The sequence below is a fragment of the Notolepis coatsorum genome, assembly GCF_963971535.1.
Source record: "Notolepis coatsorum genome assembly, chromosome: 5".
NCBI classification, from domain to species: Eukaryota; Metazoa; Chordata; class Actinopteri; order Aulopiformes; family Paralepididae; genus Notolepis; species Notolepis coatsorum.
This window is the reverse complement of record NC_140169.1, coordinates 196068095-196089394: the sequence shown is the minus strand read 5'-3', so window position 1 is coordinate 196089394 and position 21300 is coordinate 196068095. Positions and strand designations below refer to the sequence as shown.

Sequence of the window (21300 nt, the reverse complement as noted above, 5' to 3'; positions counted from 1 at the left end):
GCTCACAACACAGCAGGTGACTGCAGGACTCGTCTCAGCAGCGTTTGGAACGCGGACATTGAAACAGAGCTAGTAGATAGTGTTGTCGCGACCCAAAACAAATCCCTGCTGTTTTACTCGGCAACGGGTCAAATGCATATAACATGCTTTGCAATCCTCGCGTCATAAAGTCCGAAATGAACGTTACGTTAGCATGAGCTAACAACAAGCTGTTCATAGCCATATTTATATAGAGAGAACAGCAGACGGGCAGAGTGAGGAGGAGGGTGAATGAATGAATGAAAACTGTATTTAACAGATTGCAGAATGGGTACAATACAGTACGGCTCAATACATACAATTGTTAAGGGGATGCAGACCTGAGAAAGACGTTTGTCTTGTTTCCATCAGGGTCCCCCATTTTCAATTCATATAGAATAGGGGGCAGACATTCTCCCTTCTCTGTGTGTGTGTGTGCGTTTGGAAAGATCACATGAAGTCAGACGAGTATATTATATTGATAGTAAATGTACTGAGGGTGGACAGATGATGTTGATATTTAAACATAAAAAATACAATACAAAATAAATGTATTCATGATCATGCAACATAAAACGGTTGCGTGTTGCGAGTTCCAAAACATTTAACTTAAAGTTTAAAGCTCAATATATCAAAACTAGGCACTTTACAGTGAACAGGAGGTCTATGTGTATTAAAAACAATAGATTGTTTTTCCTTTAAAAGTCTGGAAGAGGTCAAAAATAAAAATGTCAAATGATATTTCCGTTGCCTTTTTTGAGTTGATCTAAATGTTACTGATTGTGTTAAATGGGCTTATGTTATGATATCGTCTCATATCGATTGCAGGCACCTGCATCGTATCATATCGTGGCATATATCAGCAAATATCGTATTGTTGTCCAAAGAATCTATATCGTATCGTATCGTGATGAAACTGGTGATTCCCACCCCTAGTAGAGTCCATACACCCAACACCAAATCCCATAATTCCTTACACGTAGCGTGTCTGGCTGTGTGACGTCAACTTGTCAGCATAAAATGACAGCCAAACATGGCACTGCAACTAAATAACACAAATACAATAGGCACATTTGTGACTGTTACAAATATAACACATTTTATACTTGTGCTACAAGATTTTGGCCTGTGCTACAAAACGATCAACCTCTGTAGCACCAGTGCTATGTGCAAAAAAAGTTAACGTACAGCCCTGCCCTCGCGGATGGGTTGAGCGAACGCCACATATCAATTACCCCTGTGTCCTTAGACCAGGCCTGTAGGGCTGTGGTAGCTTGCTTCTGATCAGAGTTTTCCGCGTGATTGGATCTATCGATCAATGGATCCCAAACTGCATTAAAATCAGCTCCTACTATTAAAGAGTAATCAGGTAGTTTCAACATATCTGAAGTTAGTACAGCATAAAAGTTAGCGTCATACAAATTAGGGCCGTATGCAGAAATCGGCACAATTTTCCGGTTAGAGCATTCTATTTTAGCAATAGTGATTCGACCATTTGCATCAGACCACACATCTAACAGTTTAATATTAAAAATGTTGGGCCTTGGTGCTAAAAGAAGAAGAACTTATGTTATGATCAAATTTATTTGCCAATTTTGCGTTATCCGCCAATAAAAGATGCGTTTCACTTAGTAAAGCCAGATCCACTTGCTTCCTTTTTAGCCACGTTAGTACACTTGTGCGTTTATGTGGTATATTGAGACCCCCTGTATTCCAGATCAGGATATTCAAATTAGCCATAGTCTAAAAAGGATGCAGTCTGATTGAATGTAATTCGTTTGGAGTAGAAAACTATAATAGATACATATTCACTTGTTAAGGTTCCATTGAGTACCGAGCGTGAGCGTGAAAACAAAAATAAAACAGCGAGTCGACTGAAAAGAAAAAGAAAAAACAACACAATCCCCCATTCCCTCCCCCCTCCCCCCCACTACTATAACTTCTCCTATCCGGAGATTAAGCTGCATCCCACCTGGTCGTCTGCAAACTACGCAAACAGCCAGGTAAAAAGCAGACTTCCTTCTCAGTGGCTACACGACACACTCCCACAACAATAACAAAGAATTAATAATTAAATGCCTCTTAACCCTTTATCTGCCAGGGATTATTCTGATTTTATACCGTCCTCTGCCAGCTCTATTTGTCTATGGAGATGTTCCCCTTCTTTGCAGGGCTATAACTTTTTTAATTGTATTGCTAAATTGACATTACTATGGCCCATTCAACATCAAGTATATCGTTTAGGATGTAGCAACGTTCTACTTTTTCATTCATACTAAAATATGGTCTAAAGTATAAATATGTTTTTATCGTTTTCTGCAGCATTCCATAGAATGTGAGTTATAGCCACAAATACATATATTAGATAATCAAATGTAGTTTGATAGTGATTGACGTCAGATAAAAAATTTCAATTGTACAAGGTCCTAAACGTCATGCCTCATCATCTGCTGGTGACCGGAGGGGGGGGGGGGTTATAAGTCCGTGGCCGACGTTAAATGATTCATGTAGTATGGGCGATATATATATCAGAGCAGATTATACGGTTAATAACAATCAAACACGCTGAAAGTCACCGCGGCCTCCTCTGACCCAGGGAACAAACTTAACTTTTTGACTTACCAGCCATTTGGCTGGTAGATTTGAAAAACTACCAGCCGGGCAGATTTTTTACTAGCCAAAAATTATAAATAGCTTTTTAGTATATCGCCATGTGTTATTATTACTATATAATACTCTCATATGCTATTTTCAATTAATATCATAAACAACATAAGGAATATTAGCATAATTTTGAGTGGACTGAAGGAATGAGTCAGTCAACTGGTCGTTATTCCTCTGTCTTTCCTCTCTGTCAGCGCGCACACACCACACACACGGCTCCTCCCCCGCTAGCCCCCACCCTCTTCTAGTCAGCCTGCTGTTCTCTGTCTCTCTCTCTCTCTCTCTCTCTGTGTTTATGCAGAGCAGCGTTAGCTCCGCGCGGCTAACGCTAGTTTGCCCCGAATTAAATGAATAACTAGGTTGCAAATCATAGTAGTTTTCACTGCACATAGAAGCAGTCAAACAGCGGGAGCATTTCGGGAGCATATGACCAAAACCCAGGCAACTTCGAGCCCTTAAGGAATCAAATAGTCTGCTCTATGGCTGCATGCTGTGTATCGCTGCTCTGCTCGGCTTTAATGGAGCAGAAGCACGGACTGGGGCGGATATGACTTGCGGAGTTGCTACAGGGTTTTTCAAAATAAGAGTATCATATGAACGGAAAGTTTCTAGCTGCCGGAGCCCAGATATTATGACTGGAGCTGCGCTTGGGGCGGCAATGAGACCCGCACAGGATTTTCTAAATAAGAGTATCGATATGAACTACACGCCAGCTGGCGGGCAGACTATTATTTTCAGACGCCAGACTGTAAATCTACACGCATTTGGCGATGGGCGTCTAGTTATTTTGTTCCCTGCTCTGACCGTTGGGTGATCAGCGTGGAGCAGAAAGATCGCTATTATGGGATGTTGATATATGCGATCCATTTCCAGGTTGTATAATACTATATGCGTCCAAATCATGTTGTTTATCGAGTTATTTGCAACCGATCGATGCCCAGTGTATCAAGATGGAGTCCCGCTAGCGATAGCGAGTGCCCGGACGAAATATGGGCGATCTACAGGAGATTTTAAGTCTCCGTGGGTGAAATATGATTGCCATGACAGATTTTTGAAATATTGATCTCAAAGACGCTGTACGACGTCATTGGCAGATTACGCATGGCGGAGAATGACGTGTTAAGTCGTCCTTGGCGATTAAAGGGTTAAAAGGTAGAAGAAAATAATAACAATAATAATTATTATTATCATTATTGTTAAACCGTAGTGGTTTAATTAAGTTTAAACAAAGAGTCCTAGAACAGGATCAATAGTAATGTTAATGTTAAGATATACATAAACACATATATGCACATACACACACACCTACAACTGAATGATAGCAGAATGATAACAAATGGGCAGCACATCCTGCAAACTGGGGAGGGCGCAACATTGACTATTAGTCTGTTATTTCTTAAAGTTCGCTCTTAACACTTTGGTCGCCAGGCTTATATTCTTAATATACCATCCTCCGCCAGCTCTATTTGTCTATGGGGATGTTTACCTTCTTTGCAGGGCTATAACTTTTTAAATTGTATTGCTAAATTGACATTACTATGGCCCATGCAACGTCCTATATCTATTGTTCAGGGTGTAGCAACGTTATACTTTTTCATTCACATATTCATACTAAAATACGGTCTAAAGTATAAGTATGTTTTTATCGTTTTTTGCAGCTTTCTCCAGAACGTGATTTATAGCCCTAAATGCATTATATTGATACAGGCAGATACAGTTTGGTAGGAATCTGTGCAAGATGAAAAATGTCAACTGGACGTACTTCTAGAATGATCTACGTATGATCTGATGATGACCGGATGGGCGGGGGATCGTTTATAATTCCGTGGGCAGCGTTAGATGATTCATCCAGAGTGGGTCATATGTTCATCATAGCAGTTTATATGGAATACGTTAGAAAATAACGCTGAATCTTACCGTATGTTCCTCGCGCCGTTGGACGATCAGCGTGGAGTAGACCGTTTTCGATTATGGGATGTTGATCCTGATGAACCATTTCCAGGTTGTATAATACTATATACGTCCAAATAACGTTGTTTATTGAGTTAGGGCGAGCGATTGATCATCCAGTGTGTTGAGATGGAGTCCGGCTACCGATCGCGAGTGCCCGGAGCACATATGGATGAGCACTTCCTGTTTGGCGCCCCCCTCCCTCTTGGCCGATCTGCCGATCGGCCACCAGATGGCGCTCTCGAACCGTTAGACAGTTGAGTGGAGCTCACCAGTACATCTCAGGGCTCCGGAAAGGAAATATGATTTAGATGACATATTTTTGAAATATTGACATCAAAGACGAGTTACGGCGTCTTCGGCAGAATGAGCATGGCTAGGAATGACATCTTAACTCGTCATCGGCGATCATAGTGTTAACCTATAGTAGGACAGTGTTGACAAATGGAACAAAACCATTCAGCTGCACTGCATGCACATATTGATCAAACGGCAAACACAACCAAGTTGACTGCTCTAATTCAACGCAGTAGATAATTAATTAAATATATTGGTATAAATATTCAGGCTGTCTTAAATACTTCAAAGCTTCGAAGCTTTGTTCGATGGGCATGGGATTCAAATATGAAAATAAAATTCGATTATATATTAAAAAAAAAAAAAAATTTGTTGCGCAAAATCAACTCTGTTGTTAACTACAACAAGCAATGCTGTTTGTTATTTAAGATTAGGGGTGGGAATCACCAGTTTCATCATGATACGATACGATATCGATTATTTGGACAACGATACGATATTTGCCGATATCACAAAGTCTCTCACGATACGATACGATTAGATTCAGGTGCCTGCGATCGATATGAGATGATATCATATGTCCATTTAACACAAACAGTAACATTTAGATCAACAAAAAAAAGGTAATGAAAATATCATTTGACATTTGTATTTTTGAGCTCTTCCAGACATTTAAAGGAAAATCAATCTATTGTTTTTAATACAAATAGACCTCCTGTTCACTGTAAAGTGCCACGTTTTTATATATTGAGCTTTAAACTTTAAGCTACATTTTTTGGAACTCAAAACTCACACCCTCCCTCTCCCAAACAGTTCCTACAACAATTTGTTGATGTTGCATGATCATGTATAGGCCTACATTTATTATGTATTATATTGTTTATGTTTAAATAACATTTAAACATCAAACTCCTCTGACCTCATCTGGTCTTTCCAAAGACGCGCGCACACACACACACACAGAAAGGGAGAATGCTATGCTGTAACATCTACACACACGGAGCTACTGCTGTTGTTCTTGGGCGGATATGAGACTCGCCACAGGATTTTCAAAATAAGAGTATCGATATGAATCGATCTTATTACATCGCATCGATCCGATTCGATTGTTGATAATTACATCGATGTATCGATCTGGATCGATGTATCGTCCCACCCCTATTTAAGATGAGGTCGGACTCGGCACTGACAGATTTGGGTTCATTGTGCTGCTTTTATAAAGCCTCAAATGACAGCTTACAATATTTCATGAAAGCAAAGTGTTTTGTTTGTCTAAGATTTTAAAAGGTTTAAACTTTACAGCACTGACAAAATTGAACAAAGTGCTGTACAAGTCCCACAACATGAATTTTTTTATTTTTATTTTTTTATCTCGAAGCTTCGAATTAAAATCGAATCTCGGCCCTGAAGCTTCGAATTCCAAAAAAAATTGAAGGTCAGCCCTACAAAGCACCCACTACACCACCTTCTTCTGAGAGAACGGATGGACACATTGTTGCAGTGGAGTAGCCCACTGGATTATGTTACAAATACTGTGTTTGTCAATCAATGATTTTCTGTGAGTAACAGCCCAGATGGGTCCAAAATTGGACAGGAATTTCTGGTGTTTATCAGGATTGCCAGTCTGGTCTTGTCATCAGCCAGTCTCCAGTTCCTAACGCACACCTTGATGTCACTACTGTAGTGACTTTTCAACTGCAAACGCTCCAAGGACAGAACTCACCCCAGTCCTTAACCAGCTATGCTAATTACGACAGGACAGCTGTTTCAATTGCAAATTACCATGTGGCACCTAATTAATTAAACAGCACTGATGCATCTTCTTCACTTAGGTATGTATTTCACAGAGGCAGGTAGAATCCTCGACTCTCCTGGGTAGAATTCGTTTTAGTTTTAAGTGTAAATCATCAGCTAATGAGCTTTTCACACCAGAGGTGCTCCACGTCTGGGTCCTCCGTTGAAAACGAGGATCTAGCTCTAGTTGCAGCTCTGTTATTGCGGCAGCCTGTGCATCTGGTTTGAAAGGTCCTTGAGGTGTTTCTATTGATCATTGACACAGAGGCACACAGGCCAAGTAGCCTATTTGTCCCGAATTCTTACGTTAAGAAAGGAAGCAGTTCTGCAGGGTGTAATGGAAGTAATTCAACAGGTAATGTAACAAATTATTACTCCCAGAAAGTAATAAATAAAAAGTAATAATATTACTTTTGAAATGAGTAACATGGAATATATTACTTTTGTTGAGTAACGCACCCAACACTGGTGACCGCTCCCTGCTATTTGGTCTCTGACCCAGAACTTTTGGTGAATTATTAGTTGTGAAGGATGTGTTTTATGACTGCCCCCTGCTGTAGGGCTCAGGAAGGTGCAGGGGAGGCTCCTGAGGCGGTGGTGGAGAGGGTGCTGAAGGACGAGATCCTCAGACTGACGAGCATCAAGGCCTCCTCCAAGATCAGGTCAGTCTCACTCGATACAGCTGTTCACATACTTGGGACACAGAAGTCGCCTGTATTCATACTGGTTTAAGGTTGATATTCATAGTATTCACTAACATCATCATGGCAGATAGCCTTGGTAGGTAAACGACAAGCTAATCATTAAATCAAAGTCAAAGTCAGCTTTATTGTCACCTCTCGTAATGTGCAAGACATACAGAGAAATGAAATTGCGTTTCCCCCTTCCCACGGTGTAATATAAAAAACAAGATCTAATATAAACATAAAGTAACATATAGTACACTATAAACATAAAGTAACATATGGACAGTATACAGGACTATATACAATGTAGACAGTAGCTTAAAAAAGTGAATGTATGAGTGAATGTAAATATAGAGATAACGAGAACTTAGTGCAAAACTTTTAGCAGCAGTGGTACATAGTACGTATGAATAATAAATAATGGCTGTATAATACAATAATGGCAGTAAAGTGGCAGTGGGATGATGGATATGGCAGTAAACTAATATGATGTAAACTAAATAAATAAAACTAAATAATGGCAGTAAGTAAAGTGTCAGTGGGGAATATAATATGACTTATAATATAACCTCTGTTGCCAATGAGCACATGGTATAATACTATTGACCTATCTCAAACCCTGCCCTCTTTCTTGATCCTCCAATCGCAACTGTTGCTTCCCCTCGGACAAACTTTGTTTGGGGCTGAATGATATGGGAAAATCTTTTTGAAATTAGAAATGATTTTGACAGATACTGTATTGCAATTGTGATATAGAATGTGATTTGTAGGCCAGAGCATTTCTTTAGCGCCACACTATTTGATTAGAAGGGTATTTTGACACCCATTTCGTCTTCATCACATACCGCCTGTGATTTGGCTCTCGCACTAAGGCCACATTGTGATTTCAATAACATTTCGCACTATGAATACGTTCCTTCCATGCCGTCAGGTGGGTGGACTGCCTGCTGTGTGCGGGCGGGGAGCTCAAGGTGGCACTACTGCTCCAGAACAACACCGTGGAGACGTACAGTCTGAAGACGAGCGGCAAGACCCCTGTGGCCAACAAGACGTCTCGCCTCACCCTGGGGGGCCACCGTACCGACGCCCGCACCGTGGCATTCAGCTCCGACAACCTGGCCGTCCTCTCGGCCTCAGGGGACACGGTCAAGGTCTGGAACAGGTGAGGATGTTGTTGTTGTTCACCAGGGACAGGTGAGGATGTTGTTGTTGTTCACCAGGGACAGGTGAGGATGTTGTTGTTGTTCACCAGCGACAGGTGAGGATGTTGTTGTTGTTCACCAGGGACGGGTGAGGATGTTGTTGTTGTTCACCAGGGACAGGTGAGGATGTTGTTGTTGTTCACCAGCGACAGGTGAGGATGTTGTTGTTGTTCACCAGGGACAGGTGAGGATGTTGTTGTTGTTCACCAGGGACAGGTGAGGTTGTTGTTGTTCACCAGGGACAGGTGAGGTTGTTGTTGTTGTTCACCAGGGACAGGTGAGGATGTTGTTGTTGTTCACCAGGGACAGGTGAGGATGTTGTTGTTGTTCACCAGGGACAGGTGAGGATGTTGTTGTTGTTCACCAGGGACAGTTGAGGATGTTGTTGTTGTTCACCAGGGACAGGTGAGGATGTTGTTGTTGTTCACCAGGGACAGGTGAGGTTGTTGTTGTTCACCAGGGACAGCTGAGGATGTTGTTGTTGTTCACCAGGGACAGGTGAGGTTGTTGTTGTTGTTCACCAGGGACAGGTGAGGATGTTGTTGTTCACCAGGGACAGGTGAGGTTGTTGTTGTTGTTCTCCAGGGACAGGTGAGGATGTTGTTGTTGTTCACCAGGGACAGGTGAGGATGTTGTTGTTGTTCACCAGGGACCTGAAGCTATCTACCTTTTCCACAAGGTTGGGTGCTACACAGTGTTGTGAAGGAAACTATTTCCAACCTACATTGTAAAAAGGCGCTTTCAGTCTGTCTAGAAAAAAGCGCTATATAAATGCAATGATCATTCATTCATTCATTCATTCATTCATTCATTCATTCATTCATTCATAATTAGAAATTACTGGGAGTAATGTGTTTTCAAATTTGAGAATAAATGCAGGTTTGCACTTGGGATTCCACCCTGACAGTACTGTTGATGAGCAGTTGTTGGTGTTAACACTCGTCATTCCCCGCCATGCTCAAGTTGCCGCGGACGCCGTAACTCGTCTTTGATATCAATATTTCAAAAATCTGTGATCGGAATCATATTTCCCCTCTGCAGCCTTGACACACAGTTCTGATCTCCTCTCAATCCTCTAGCGGTTCAAGAGCGCCATCTGGTGGCCGATCGGCAGATCGAAACCGGATGTCAACCTTTAACCCGGCAGGACTCACTCCATATGTGGTCCGGGCACTCGCTAATGTTAGAGAGACTCAGTCTTCACACAGTGAACATCGATCGGTGGAAATAACTCGAAAAAACAACATGATTTGGACGTATATACTATTATACAACCTGGAAATAGATCAGGTATTTCGACATCCCATAATGGAAAACTGTCTACTCCATGCTGATCGCCCAACGGCCCGAGGAGACTGGGGTGAGTTTTAGCGTGTAGTATTACCGTGTTCGATTTAAACTGCTATGATGAACATATGACCCACATTAGATGAATGGTATAACGTTGCCCACGGAATTATAAACGCCCCCTCGCCCATCCGGTCAACATCAGATGACGTGTAGTAACTTCCAGAACCACATCCAGTTGAAATTTATTATCTGGCACAGATCGCTATCAAACTGTATTTCATCATCAATATAATGCATTTGGGGCTATAAATCACGTTCTGGAGAAAGCTGCAGAAAGAGATGAAAACATACTTATACTTTAGACCATATTTTAGTATGAATATGTGAATGAAAAAGTTTAACGTTCATACACCCTGAACAATACATATAGGACATTGAATGGGCCCTAATAATGGCAATCTAGCAATAGAATTTAGAAAGTTATAGCCCTGCAAAGAAGGGGAACTTCTCCATAGACAAATAGAGCTGGCAAGGGATGGTATATCATGAATTTAACCTCGGCAGTTAAAGTGTTAATTGTGGGGCCTAGTGTTAGAGTATTTTACTATCTGAGGAAAATGTTCAGCTTCTTTTCCAGAAAGCCACTTACAGTATCTCACCCTAAAGAAAATAAGATAATAAGCAAAAGTGCATATGCACATTCAATTTGCTTTAGTGATTTTATGATCACCGGGACTTTAACCCACAGGGCCTTTAACCCAATTTTTATTGCAAAATAAAATGTTATGTACTGTTACGACACCAAGATAATTAATTCTTCTTAGCACTTCTCTAGTTGTCACACATTTAATCTTTCATGCAACCATTGCATGGTTTAATGGTTTGACATCATGTCTTAATGGTTTGACATTATGATTTAATTGGCTATATTCCTTTGCCTTTCCCTCCTCTCTGTAAAGCATCTTGTGATTAATCGGTTTAGTTTAAAAGGGTTTAAAACAGTTAGACGGGATTGGTTGTCTGACAGGAAGTCCCTCCCTCCCTGTGCCACAGGTCCACTCTGCAGGTGATTCGTACCATGGCATGTGAATACGCCCTCTGCTCCCTCTTTGTGCCTGGAGACAGGCAGATTATCCTTGGAACTAAGGTACTCAAACACACACAGATGCAATTGTGACTGTTGAATGATGTTCTGCTACTTGGAACCCAGGTGTTCTACTAAACGGTCTCCTGTGTGTTCTGTCAGAGTGGTAAGCTGCAGATCTTTGACCTGGCCTCAGGAAGCCTCCTGGAGACGGCTGATGCCCACGATGGAGCCCTGTGGTCTCTCTGTCTGGCTCCGGACCAGGTACGTGTGTGTGGGGTGTGCTCCGGTATCGGTTCAAATAGGGCTGGGCGATATGGCCTAAATATACCTTTCGGCGATACACGATACACATCACGATGTTTTTCCTTTTTTCCCCAAACAATTCATTATGAGGTTTACCAAGACCGTATTTGAGTTTGCAAGCTAACATTAAAGACAAAAGACTCATGCATTTTTATATTATACGGTATATTAGATTTAGATTATTGGATTCTTAGATTATATATTTAGCATTTTAGCCTTTCGTTTTTTTAGATTATATATTTGATTAGATTTAGATTATATATTGTAACTATTTATTTATTTATTTATTTATGTATACATTTATTATTTGAACGGCTTAAGGCTATATCTGTACTTGATGTTTGTTTGTTGTGTTGAATACTTGAAATAAACTTCCACCTGTGTTTAACCTAGCCATCTATAAAACATCATGCTAAAACTGTGAAAGAAATACATAGCAAACATGACTCAGTTATCCAATAGTGCTGCTGCTTTTTATTTTGTTAAAATCTTTTAGTTAATAAGACTAAAAGACTACAATATGACTACAACGATTTAATGACTGCTTCCTGTCCTCGCATTCCATTTCCGGTTTTCCGGTTAACGTTACATTTTCAACAACAGATTGCTGCTAATTAAACACTTCATGGAAACGGAGTAACGTTAACATTATGTTGAGTTCATATGTGTAGTGTAGTATGAACTCGACATAACGTTAACATTACTCTGTGTCCACTGTTGCGTCGCAGATGGATGGTACACTAGTCTGTTAGCTCCGTAGCTAATCCGCTCATAGACTACCGAAAGCAGTACCGTTAACGTCGGAGTTCATCAATACTCCTGGGTTTCGAGGGGCATCCCTAGCACCGAGCCACCGCCTCTCTGGCTAGGTGTGTGCGCTTGTGTGCGTGCATGTAGATGACGTAATTTGGGCAAGTGTGTGTGTGTGTGACTGACTTTTTTTTCTGCAAGAGGGAGAGGAAAGCATTTAGCACTGCGCTTGTAAGTCTCATTTCAGCCGCGGCGGCCTCTAACGGGCAAAACATCACGATATCCACGATACGTTTAAAAAGTGTATCATACTGAACTGTGAACTGTACCCAATATTTATTTATATAATATCGTCGTATCGCCCAGCCCTAGGTTCAAATGTGAAAGGTACCCAACCAACCCTACTAATTGGGTATATATCTGTCTGTCTGTCAATATAGTTAGTGAGCATAGTAGTGTTGCTCGTCCTGTCTACTTCATACTTTTCAGTTTTTTTACGCTGGTACTGCCTCAACGTTTTCCACATGTTAAAGGGGAACTATCTTATAAAATGGCCTTTTTGAGTGTTTAGCATTGTTTCCTAGCTATGTGAACTTATATTAATATGATCTATGTCTCTAATTCTCATATTGGCGCATTCTTCCAATTCTCCTCTCACAATATTCACCCTCACTGAACTGAGTCATTTGAAAATGTGATGATTTGTGATGTCAGAGAGACACCGCTGCATGATAATGTGGCTGTGTGGCATCAGGTACATGATGAGCTGCACACAGTGGTTGGAGCCCAGCCTCAAAACGGCTCGAGATCTTGAGGTAGAAAAATGCTGTTTTTGAGGACTTGATTAGAAATGCAAAACGATGAATAAAAAAAAAAAAAAATTACAGAGGTGTTCCATAGACTCACAGGAATTGTGTAAAAGTGCCCAAATAGTGAAAGAAATAGTAAAATAGTTCCCCTTTAACGTCATTGTTAACTTTAGTAGTGGAGGAATTGCGTATATAAAGGGATGTCTGTATAAAGTGGTGTTTTGATTGTTGTTGAACTTGCTAATGTATTTGTGTCGCGTGTCGCCACAAAATCCTCTCGTCTCAGGACAGGGCAGTAGTTTACTATGCATCCAGTAAGCCCTGCCTGTCGCACACGAACGCACATTCATTCACCACAGTTTTTTTTTTTTACAGACCCGCGGTGGCCAGCAAGATTTATATTTACTGGCCAATTGAAATTCTAGACGGCAACGGAAACCCTGCAACACATGTTTACAACATATACCAACTAGGGATGTCCGATATTATCGGCCGTTATTACATGGCGTTTTCACATTCGCCGAAATGCTTGCTTGTGATTGGTCAACAGCCCCCCGACAGCGGTCATTATTTTTCAATAATGACCGCTGTTTTTTCAATAATGACCGCAGTGCGCAGCTGTTGGCAATCAAGCCCACATCAGTGCAGCAAATCAGACACACCTGCCGCGCACTGACAGCGGAGTGTCAGCGGAGCCAGAACAGAGCTGGCTGCCCGCGATAATAATAATCACTTTATTTGGGCTGACAGAGCCACAGAACAACTGCTATTTGTCAAATGAATTAGGTATATTGTTAGTAAGTTAGCCATGTAATAAGCGGGATAATGTATAGCGCTGCACTGACAGCGGAGTGTCAGCGGAGCCAGAACAGCTGCCCGCGATAATAATAATCACTTTATTTGGGCTGACAGAGCCACAGAACAACTGCGATTTGTCAAATGAATTAGGTATATTGTTAGTAAGTTAGCCATGTAATAAGCGGGATAATGTATAGCTTTACTCGGTCATTGTCGCAAAATAATTGACCTTCACTGACGTTTAAAACACCTCGCCGAAGCGGCTCGGTATTTTAAACTACGTGTCGGTCAATTATTTTGCGACAATGACCTCGTAGCTATACATTATCCCTTACATATTGGCATAAAAATGTGATATCGGAAAATATCGGTATCGGTTAAAAAAAAATATATATATATTTTTTTTTACATTTATTTAACCTTACCGTACTTTTCGCACTATAAGCCGCACCTGACTATAAGCCGCAGCAGCTAAATTGAATGATGTGTACATATATAAGACGCACTGGACTATAAGCCGCATGTGTTTAAATGTTTAATTACCATATGTAAGGAGTGGAGCCTGCGTCTTAATTTGACTCAACACAGGAAACCTCACCCGGCCCGGACACGGAAAGGATTGACAGATTGATTGCTCTTTCTCGATTCTGTGGGTGGTGGTGCATGGCCGTTCTTATATTGAGCTTTAAGTTCCCACCTCTACAGAGTGACTCCCATTGGGACACAATACTGTCGGACAAATAACAAGAATTAACTCATTTACAAGTTGTATTAAGTAAATAAGGGAACAGATAAATAACATTTCAATGCAGTAAAAAAAAGCAATATTTCGATTTTCGGGTTTTGTCCACATATAAGCCGCACCGTTATATAAGCCGCAGGGTCGAAAAATGGGGGAAAAAGTCGCGGCTTATAGTCCGAAAAGTACGGTATTTAGCCAGGCAAGCAAGTAAGAACAAATTATTATTTTATTTATTGTCAACGTATGCATCATGTTGTGTTAATTACACGACAAGAGATATGTAATGTTAATTACCTGACATTATTCCGTTTTTTTTGGGGGGGGGGGGGGAACTCTACATATATCGGTATCGGAAATTAAGAGTTGGACAATATCGGTATATCGGTATCGGTAAAAAAGCCAATATCGAGCATCCCTAATACCAACTATGATATACCATTAACAGGTGCTGTCAGGGCTTTACATGTTGACACTGGCTGACAACAGTAGAACAGTAGGAGTGAAAGGAAATGTTTGGGTTGACAGATGGCCAAGTTGTTTCCAAATCGGTTTAAGTGTGGTTAAAGTTTAAGTCACTGGTGTGTACACAGTATACAGTAGGACACGCATTATACAGTAGGACACACAGTATACAGTAGGACACAGTATACAGTAGGACACACAGTCTACAGTAGGACACACAGTCTACAGTAGGACACACAGTCTACAGTAGGACACACAGTATATAGTAGGACACACGGTATATAGTAGGACACACGGTATACAGTAGGACACACAGTATACAGTAGGACACACAGTATACAGTAGGACACACAGTCTACAGTAGGACACACAGTATATAGTAGGACACACAGTATACAGTAGGACACACAGTATACAGTAGGACACACAGTATACAGTAGGACACACAGTCTACAGTAGGACACACAGTATATAGTAGGACACACAGTATACAGTAGGACACAGTATACAGTAGGACACACAGTCTACAGTAGGACACACAGTATATAGTAGGACACACAGTATACAGTAGGACACAGTATACAGTAGGACACAGTATACAGTAGGACACACAGTATACAGTAGGACACACAGTATATAGAGTAGGACACACAGTCTATAGTAGGACACACACAGTATATAGTAGGACACACAGTATACAGTAGGGCACACAGTCTACAGTAGGACACACAGTATACAGTAGGACACACAGTATATACAGTAGGACACAGTCTACAGTAGGACACACAGTATACAGTAGGACACACAGTCTACAGTAGGACACACAGTATACAGTACACACAGTATATACAGTAGGACACACAGTATACAGTACACACAGTATATACAGTAGGACACACAGTATACAGTACACACAGTATATACAGTAGGACACACAGTATACAGTAGGACACACAGTCTACAGTAGGAGTACCTGGAGACTCAATGAGGTAATTGTAGTGGTCTGGCCATTGAGTGGGATAATTTTATCATTATCCTGTTCGGCTGAAAGGACACTGGCCACCGAAGCTCCCCCTTCTGATGGATTCATTCGCGCATCGCCTCGCGCCGTTCAGACTCCGTTGACAATCTGCGCATGCGTATGGGGAGTAGGTGCTGGAAAAGGGACTTGATCTCGGCCGATTTAGTTCTGATCGATTAGGAATGGGTCGTGCCGTGTTCAGGAGATTCAGGCGCATAAAAGTCTATTGCATCATGTCTCTAGCACCCCCACAGCCGTAGCTGCAACCACTTACATCAAGGCTCTCATCCACATTCATTCATATGCTCCCCCCGCTATCTCCTCCCCGATTTCAATGTAACACGGTGGTGCAGTGGTCTATACAGTAGGACAGTGGTTCTCAACTGGTCTAGCCTCGGGACCCAACATTTTCCTTAGTCATTAAGGTCGCTTTCACACAGGGGCTGTTTGGTCCGGATTATCGGACCAGAATTCGATAGTCCGGTTTTTCGGGTTTGTGTGAATGCGCGTCGAACTCGGTTCGCGGACCAAACACACAAACTCTGGTCCGCCTGAAAACGTAGGTCTCGGTTCGGCTTCATCGAACCAAACGCAGACCAAATATAGGAAATGCTTATTATTACCGGTCCTTACCACTGCTCGCAGCATTCATTCACTGCAAAACAACCACACTGCATCTATCTCTATATCTATCTATCTATCTATCTATATATCTGTGCATCTTGGGAAGAAGGAAGAAAAAACGTGGCTTATTATATTATTAATAAAACAGCTACTTGTGGGCACTCATAAAAACAACGTGGTACAAGTTGTTAGATCCTGATCAAACTGGCCAGTATCACGTCTTCGTCTGTTTGGCTCTCCATCCAATTCCTCTGCGTTGTGTCATTTTAATGGTCCTGACGTCTCCGACAACTGGCTGATAAGATCCTTATCTCTCCCCGTTAGTACCATCCGCAAACCATAATAATTCTCCACCTCCGTAAGAATTCGACACTTCGACAACGTGAAATACCTTACAAGGAAAAGCGTGGTTTTATTTGATAAACAGAAACCTCAGCTCAGATGTTAACAGATTGTATTGTCCTTGAAGAGTCTATTCTAATGATCTTTCGGTGTGTTCAGATTGTCCCTCTGCTATTCAGTCCAAAAGTGGTCAGGCCTGGTCGTCAGCCATGACCATCCTCGTGGTAGCCGAAGCTAATGATGATGTGGCATTCTCCCCCCCCCCCCCTCTGTGATAAGAGGAGAGAGTCTCTTGGTCCCTTCCCTCCTGTGGGATTCGTTTCTTTGGTCTCAGTCAGATTTTTAGTCTGCCCTACACCCGGAAACACCGTTCGACTTATAGATCTTCGCCGTAGCAACGATAGCCCCGCCCCTCTTCTGGTTGTCAGGCGACGCACTGTCATGACAACCGCGTTGAACCTTTACACACACTTCAAAACGTTTCATTCACTGTTGCATTAAAGAGGTCACCCCTCTACCTCGCTCTGTACCGCTCCGTTATCTTTGTTCTTAGAAGGAATTCAAAACAAAACACCCTCGCTGACGCGGCCTGTGCCTGTGAAACCACTGGTTCCACCACCGTCAATATCATCCCGTGATGATAATGATATTACCCTCTTAAAGCGTCTCTTTATATCAGTTTATGACCAAATATACATTGAAAAAAACACCATTTTCTCTCAATCCCCCCTTGATTCTTATCACCCCTTCAGAATCATAAATCATTATTTGGTTTTTTAATTAATTATGCCAAAAATAGCCTGTGGTTGAAGCATACCAACCTCATCTCTCGTGCACAAGAAATGAAGACGGCCCACGGTCAACCCAGTGATCTTGCTGCCTGATGTCTGTTTGCGCCCCCCTTCGTGCACAAAGGGAACCGAAACCGACCACCAAAACCAACAACATCCAACGACTCATAACCATTGGAGCCCCCCTGTCTGCTCCCAATAATTATATCCTGTTGTTTTACTGTTCTCCCTCTTATCTACCTTCTATATATATATATCCTTCTATACATATATCTTATATATGAATCCTCCATTTATATCTCATACTCCTAATGCTGTTGTCTCGTCTCTCGATCTCCTGATTGACTCTGAAAGGAAGTCCCTGTTTTGTCCATGATTCACCGCCCATGCTCTGTTGTTTCAAAACGCTCTCTAAACAGCGTCTCCGCAGGGAAGCCCCCTCCGATGTCCGCCTCGTTCTCCCCTGGGCAACACCGCCTGCGACCGCTGGACTCCGCCCCGTCGGCCGTCTCCGCCCCATTGGTCATCTTGGTTGAGGCTCATCTCCACCGCCGTCGGCCCTCTCCAGACTCCAAAAACACGCCAGCAGTTTTTCTGTACACTCGACCCGGTGTTTTTCTATTAGTCTACCGTGGCTTTGGGCCTGCAGCTATATATTTTCCCTCTGCAAGCCCCTGCCATGGCCACGCCCTTCCAGACTGTTGGACGGTGTGAGTGTCCTACAGCCCATGGCGCTATTTGTTCTCTATTAGTCCCCCACCTTCTCAACACCCATATCTAATCCTACAGGGCTGTTCCCTGTTTGTCTTCCGGCGTGACACCAGCAGCTAAATGATACCCACTCCGCGCTCTATCTGTTCGTCCCACGGGTGACCCCCAGCGCGTGCCAGTTCTTTCTGGTGACGTGTCTTCAAGACTCTGCCTATTTATTAGGTGTGAGAAGGCCCCACTGGAGATCGAACTCCCTCTTATTTCATAATTAAACTTATTTAATTAACCGCATCTATCGATATTATTATTATGATAATAACATCCAACCGAGCATCGCTCTAACATACAACAGAGCAGGTTGGTTCCCTGCCCCTAACTCGCATACACGTACTCGTACTATTATCTAACATACAACAGAGCTGTCCGTTGCTCTACCCTAAACGGGGCTGTCTCCGTCGCCCTGGAGCTGTACGTTGCTCTAAACCCTACAGGGCTGTTTCCGTCGCCCTGGAGCTGTCACGTCGCTCTATATACCCTACGGGGCTGTTTCCGTCGCCCTGGAGCTGTCACGTCGCTCTATACCCTACGGGGCTGTTTCCGTCGCCCTGGAGCTGTCACGTCGCTCTATACCCTACAGGGCTGTCTACCGTCGCCCTGGAGCTGTCCTGTCGCTCTATACCACACACGGGGCTGTCTACGTCGCCCTGGAGCTGTCACGTCGCTCTATACCCTACGGGGCTGTCTACGTCGCCCTGGAGCTGTCACGTCGCTCTATACCACACTTTGAGTTCCTTTACAAAGTTCTCACATACACCACCGTGTATACACACAAGCAGTTGGTAATTTTGAAAAAATGTAACTCCTTAATTAACTTAAAACTCTAAATATTCCCCTATGGGTAATGGAAACTCCCCAGCACTACCCCCCCCCCCCCTCCGCAATTAAACTCCTTAATTAAATTAAACTCTAAATATTCCCCTATGGGTAATGGAAACTCCCCAGCACTACCCCCCCCCCCCCCCTCCGCCACTAGGTGGCGACCTACTCCTCCATTTGCCTGTATTATCCCACTGCCCCCCTAGATGGCGGCCAAACTCAGTCTAGAGGATTGTAGCTGACGTGTCACTTCCTGGTACTAAACCCCTCGTGGCTATGCGGCCATTTTGTCTGCTCAAATTTTTTTTCCCGTTTTTTTTCCTTTTCCACCGTCCCTTTAATGCCTCAAACATTCTCTCGCTACCGATCACACCCGTAACGTTTGTTCACTGCTCCCTTCACGTCACAGTCCCGCTTTCTGCGTTTTGAACAGTAATCAAACTAAATACGATGTTGCCCCTTTAATTGAATGAACATCTCCCCTTTGCCTCCCTTCCCATCTCCTATACAGTGGCTTCTGTGCTCTGTAGATAAGACTCGATTTTCAAAACAAAAACCGGTGCCGCTCTGCTGTTATTCAAACACACTATTACAGCTGGCATTCTCTGTGTCAAACTAATTACGTTTACGGATACTCTATTGTTCGTTTTCTTATTGGCTTGTGAAGTTGTTGAGACTCACTTTATCTTTTCACCGTCAGTTGTTCTGGTCCATGGCGCTATTTATCTCTCCGGCGTTGCTCGGCTCGCTCGCTGGGTCCATGGCGTTAGCCTTGCTTGGCTCGCTCGCTGGCTTGGCTCGCATCCATGGCTACCCCTTCACGCCTCGGCACTGCACACAGTCTCTTCCTTTCAAGCAACTTCAAAGCAAGCAATAATCCCGGTCCAAACGGCATCAACTGTTAGATCCTGATCAAACTGGCCAGTATCACGTCTTCGTCTGTTTGGCTCTCCATCCAATTCCTCTGCGTTGTCATTTTAATGGTCCTGACGTCTCCGACAACTGGCTGATAAGATCCTTATCTCTCCCCGTTAGTACCATCCGCAAACCATAATAATTCTCCACCTCCGTAAGAATTCGACACTTCGACAACGTGAAATACCTTACAAGGAAAAGCGTGGTTTTATTTGATAAACAGAAACCTCAGCTCAGATGTTAACAGATTGTATTGTCCTTGAAGAGTCTATTCTAATGATCTTTCGGTGTGTTCAGATTGTCCCTCTGCTATTCAGTCCAAAAGTGGTCAGGCCTGGTCGTCAGCCACGACCATCCTCGTGGTAGCCGAAGCTAATGATGATGTGGCATTCTCCCCCCCCCCCCCCCTCTGTGATAAGAGGAGAGAGTCTCTTGGTCCCTTCCCTCCTGTGGGATTAGTTTCTTTGGTCTCAGTCAGATTTTTAGTCTGCCCTACACCCGGAAACACCGTTCGACTTATAGATCTTCGCCGTAGCAACGATAGCCCCGCCCCTCTTCTGGTTGTCAGGCGACGCGCTGTCATGACAACCGCGTTGAACCTTTACACACACTTCAAAACGTTTCATTCACTGTTGCATTAAAGAGGTCACCCCTCTCCCTCGCTCTGTACCGCTCCGTTATCTTTGTTCTTACAAGGAATTCAAAACAACGCGGCCTGTGCCTGTGAAACCACTGGTTCCACCACCGTCAATATCATCCCGTGATGATAATGATATTACCCTCTTAAAGCGTCTCTTTATATCAGTTTATAACCAAATATACATTGAAAAAACGACCATTTTCTCTCAAAGTGGTACAAGTTGTTTAGCGAGAGGATGGTGGTTTTTGATTTGATTTTTTTATTTGATATTTTTTATTTTCGTGTCTTACATACAGATGTATGCCCAGCCCATATGGGCTTACAAGACACATAACAATAAGTATATAATAATATACTTTACCAATTACTTAACAAATGACATAGACCAAGATGGCCATAAAAAAAAGAAAAATACAAGAAAATACAATAAAACATAATATAACACAAGCTGTACTCAATGTAAATAAACAGAAAAACAAGGTGAATTCAAATACAATTATATAGGATACAGTGTGTTTTGTCTCAGGT

General features: G+C 42.5%; 1 protein-coding gene across 1 annotated transcript in view; it reads left to right on the top strand.

Annotated features, from left to right (window-relative positions):
- The window catches only part of wdr3 (WD repeat domain 3), a 91053-nt gene that overhangs the window by 23625 nt on the left and 46128 nt on the right, over positions 1–21300 (top strand). The window contains exons 10-13 of the mRNA XM_084315209.1: positions 7284–7385; positions 8341–8571; positions 10955–11048; positions 11148–11249. Of these exons, the coding sequence (XP_084171335.1) occupies positions 7284–7385; positions 8341–8571; positions 10955–11048; positions 11148–11249 (529 nt within the window). The remainder of the gene's footprint in view (positions 1–7283; positions 7386–8340; positions 8572–10954; positions 11049–11147; positions 11250–21300) is intronic.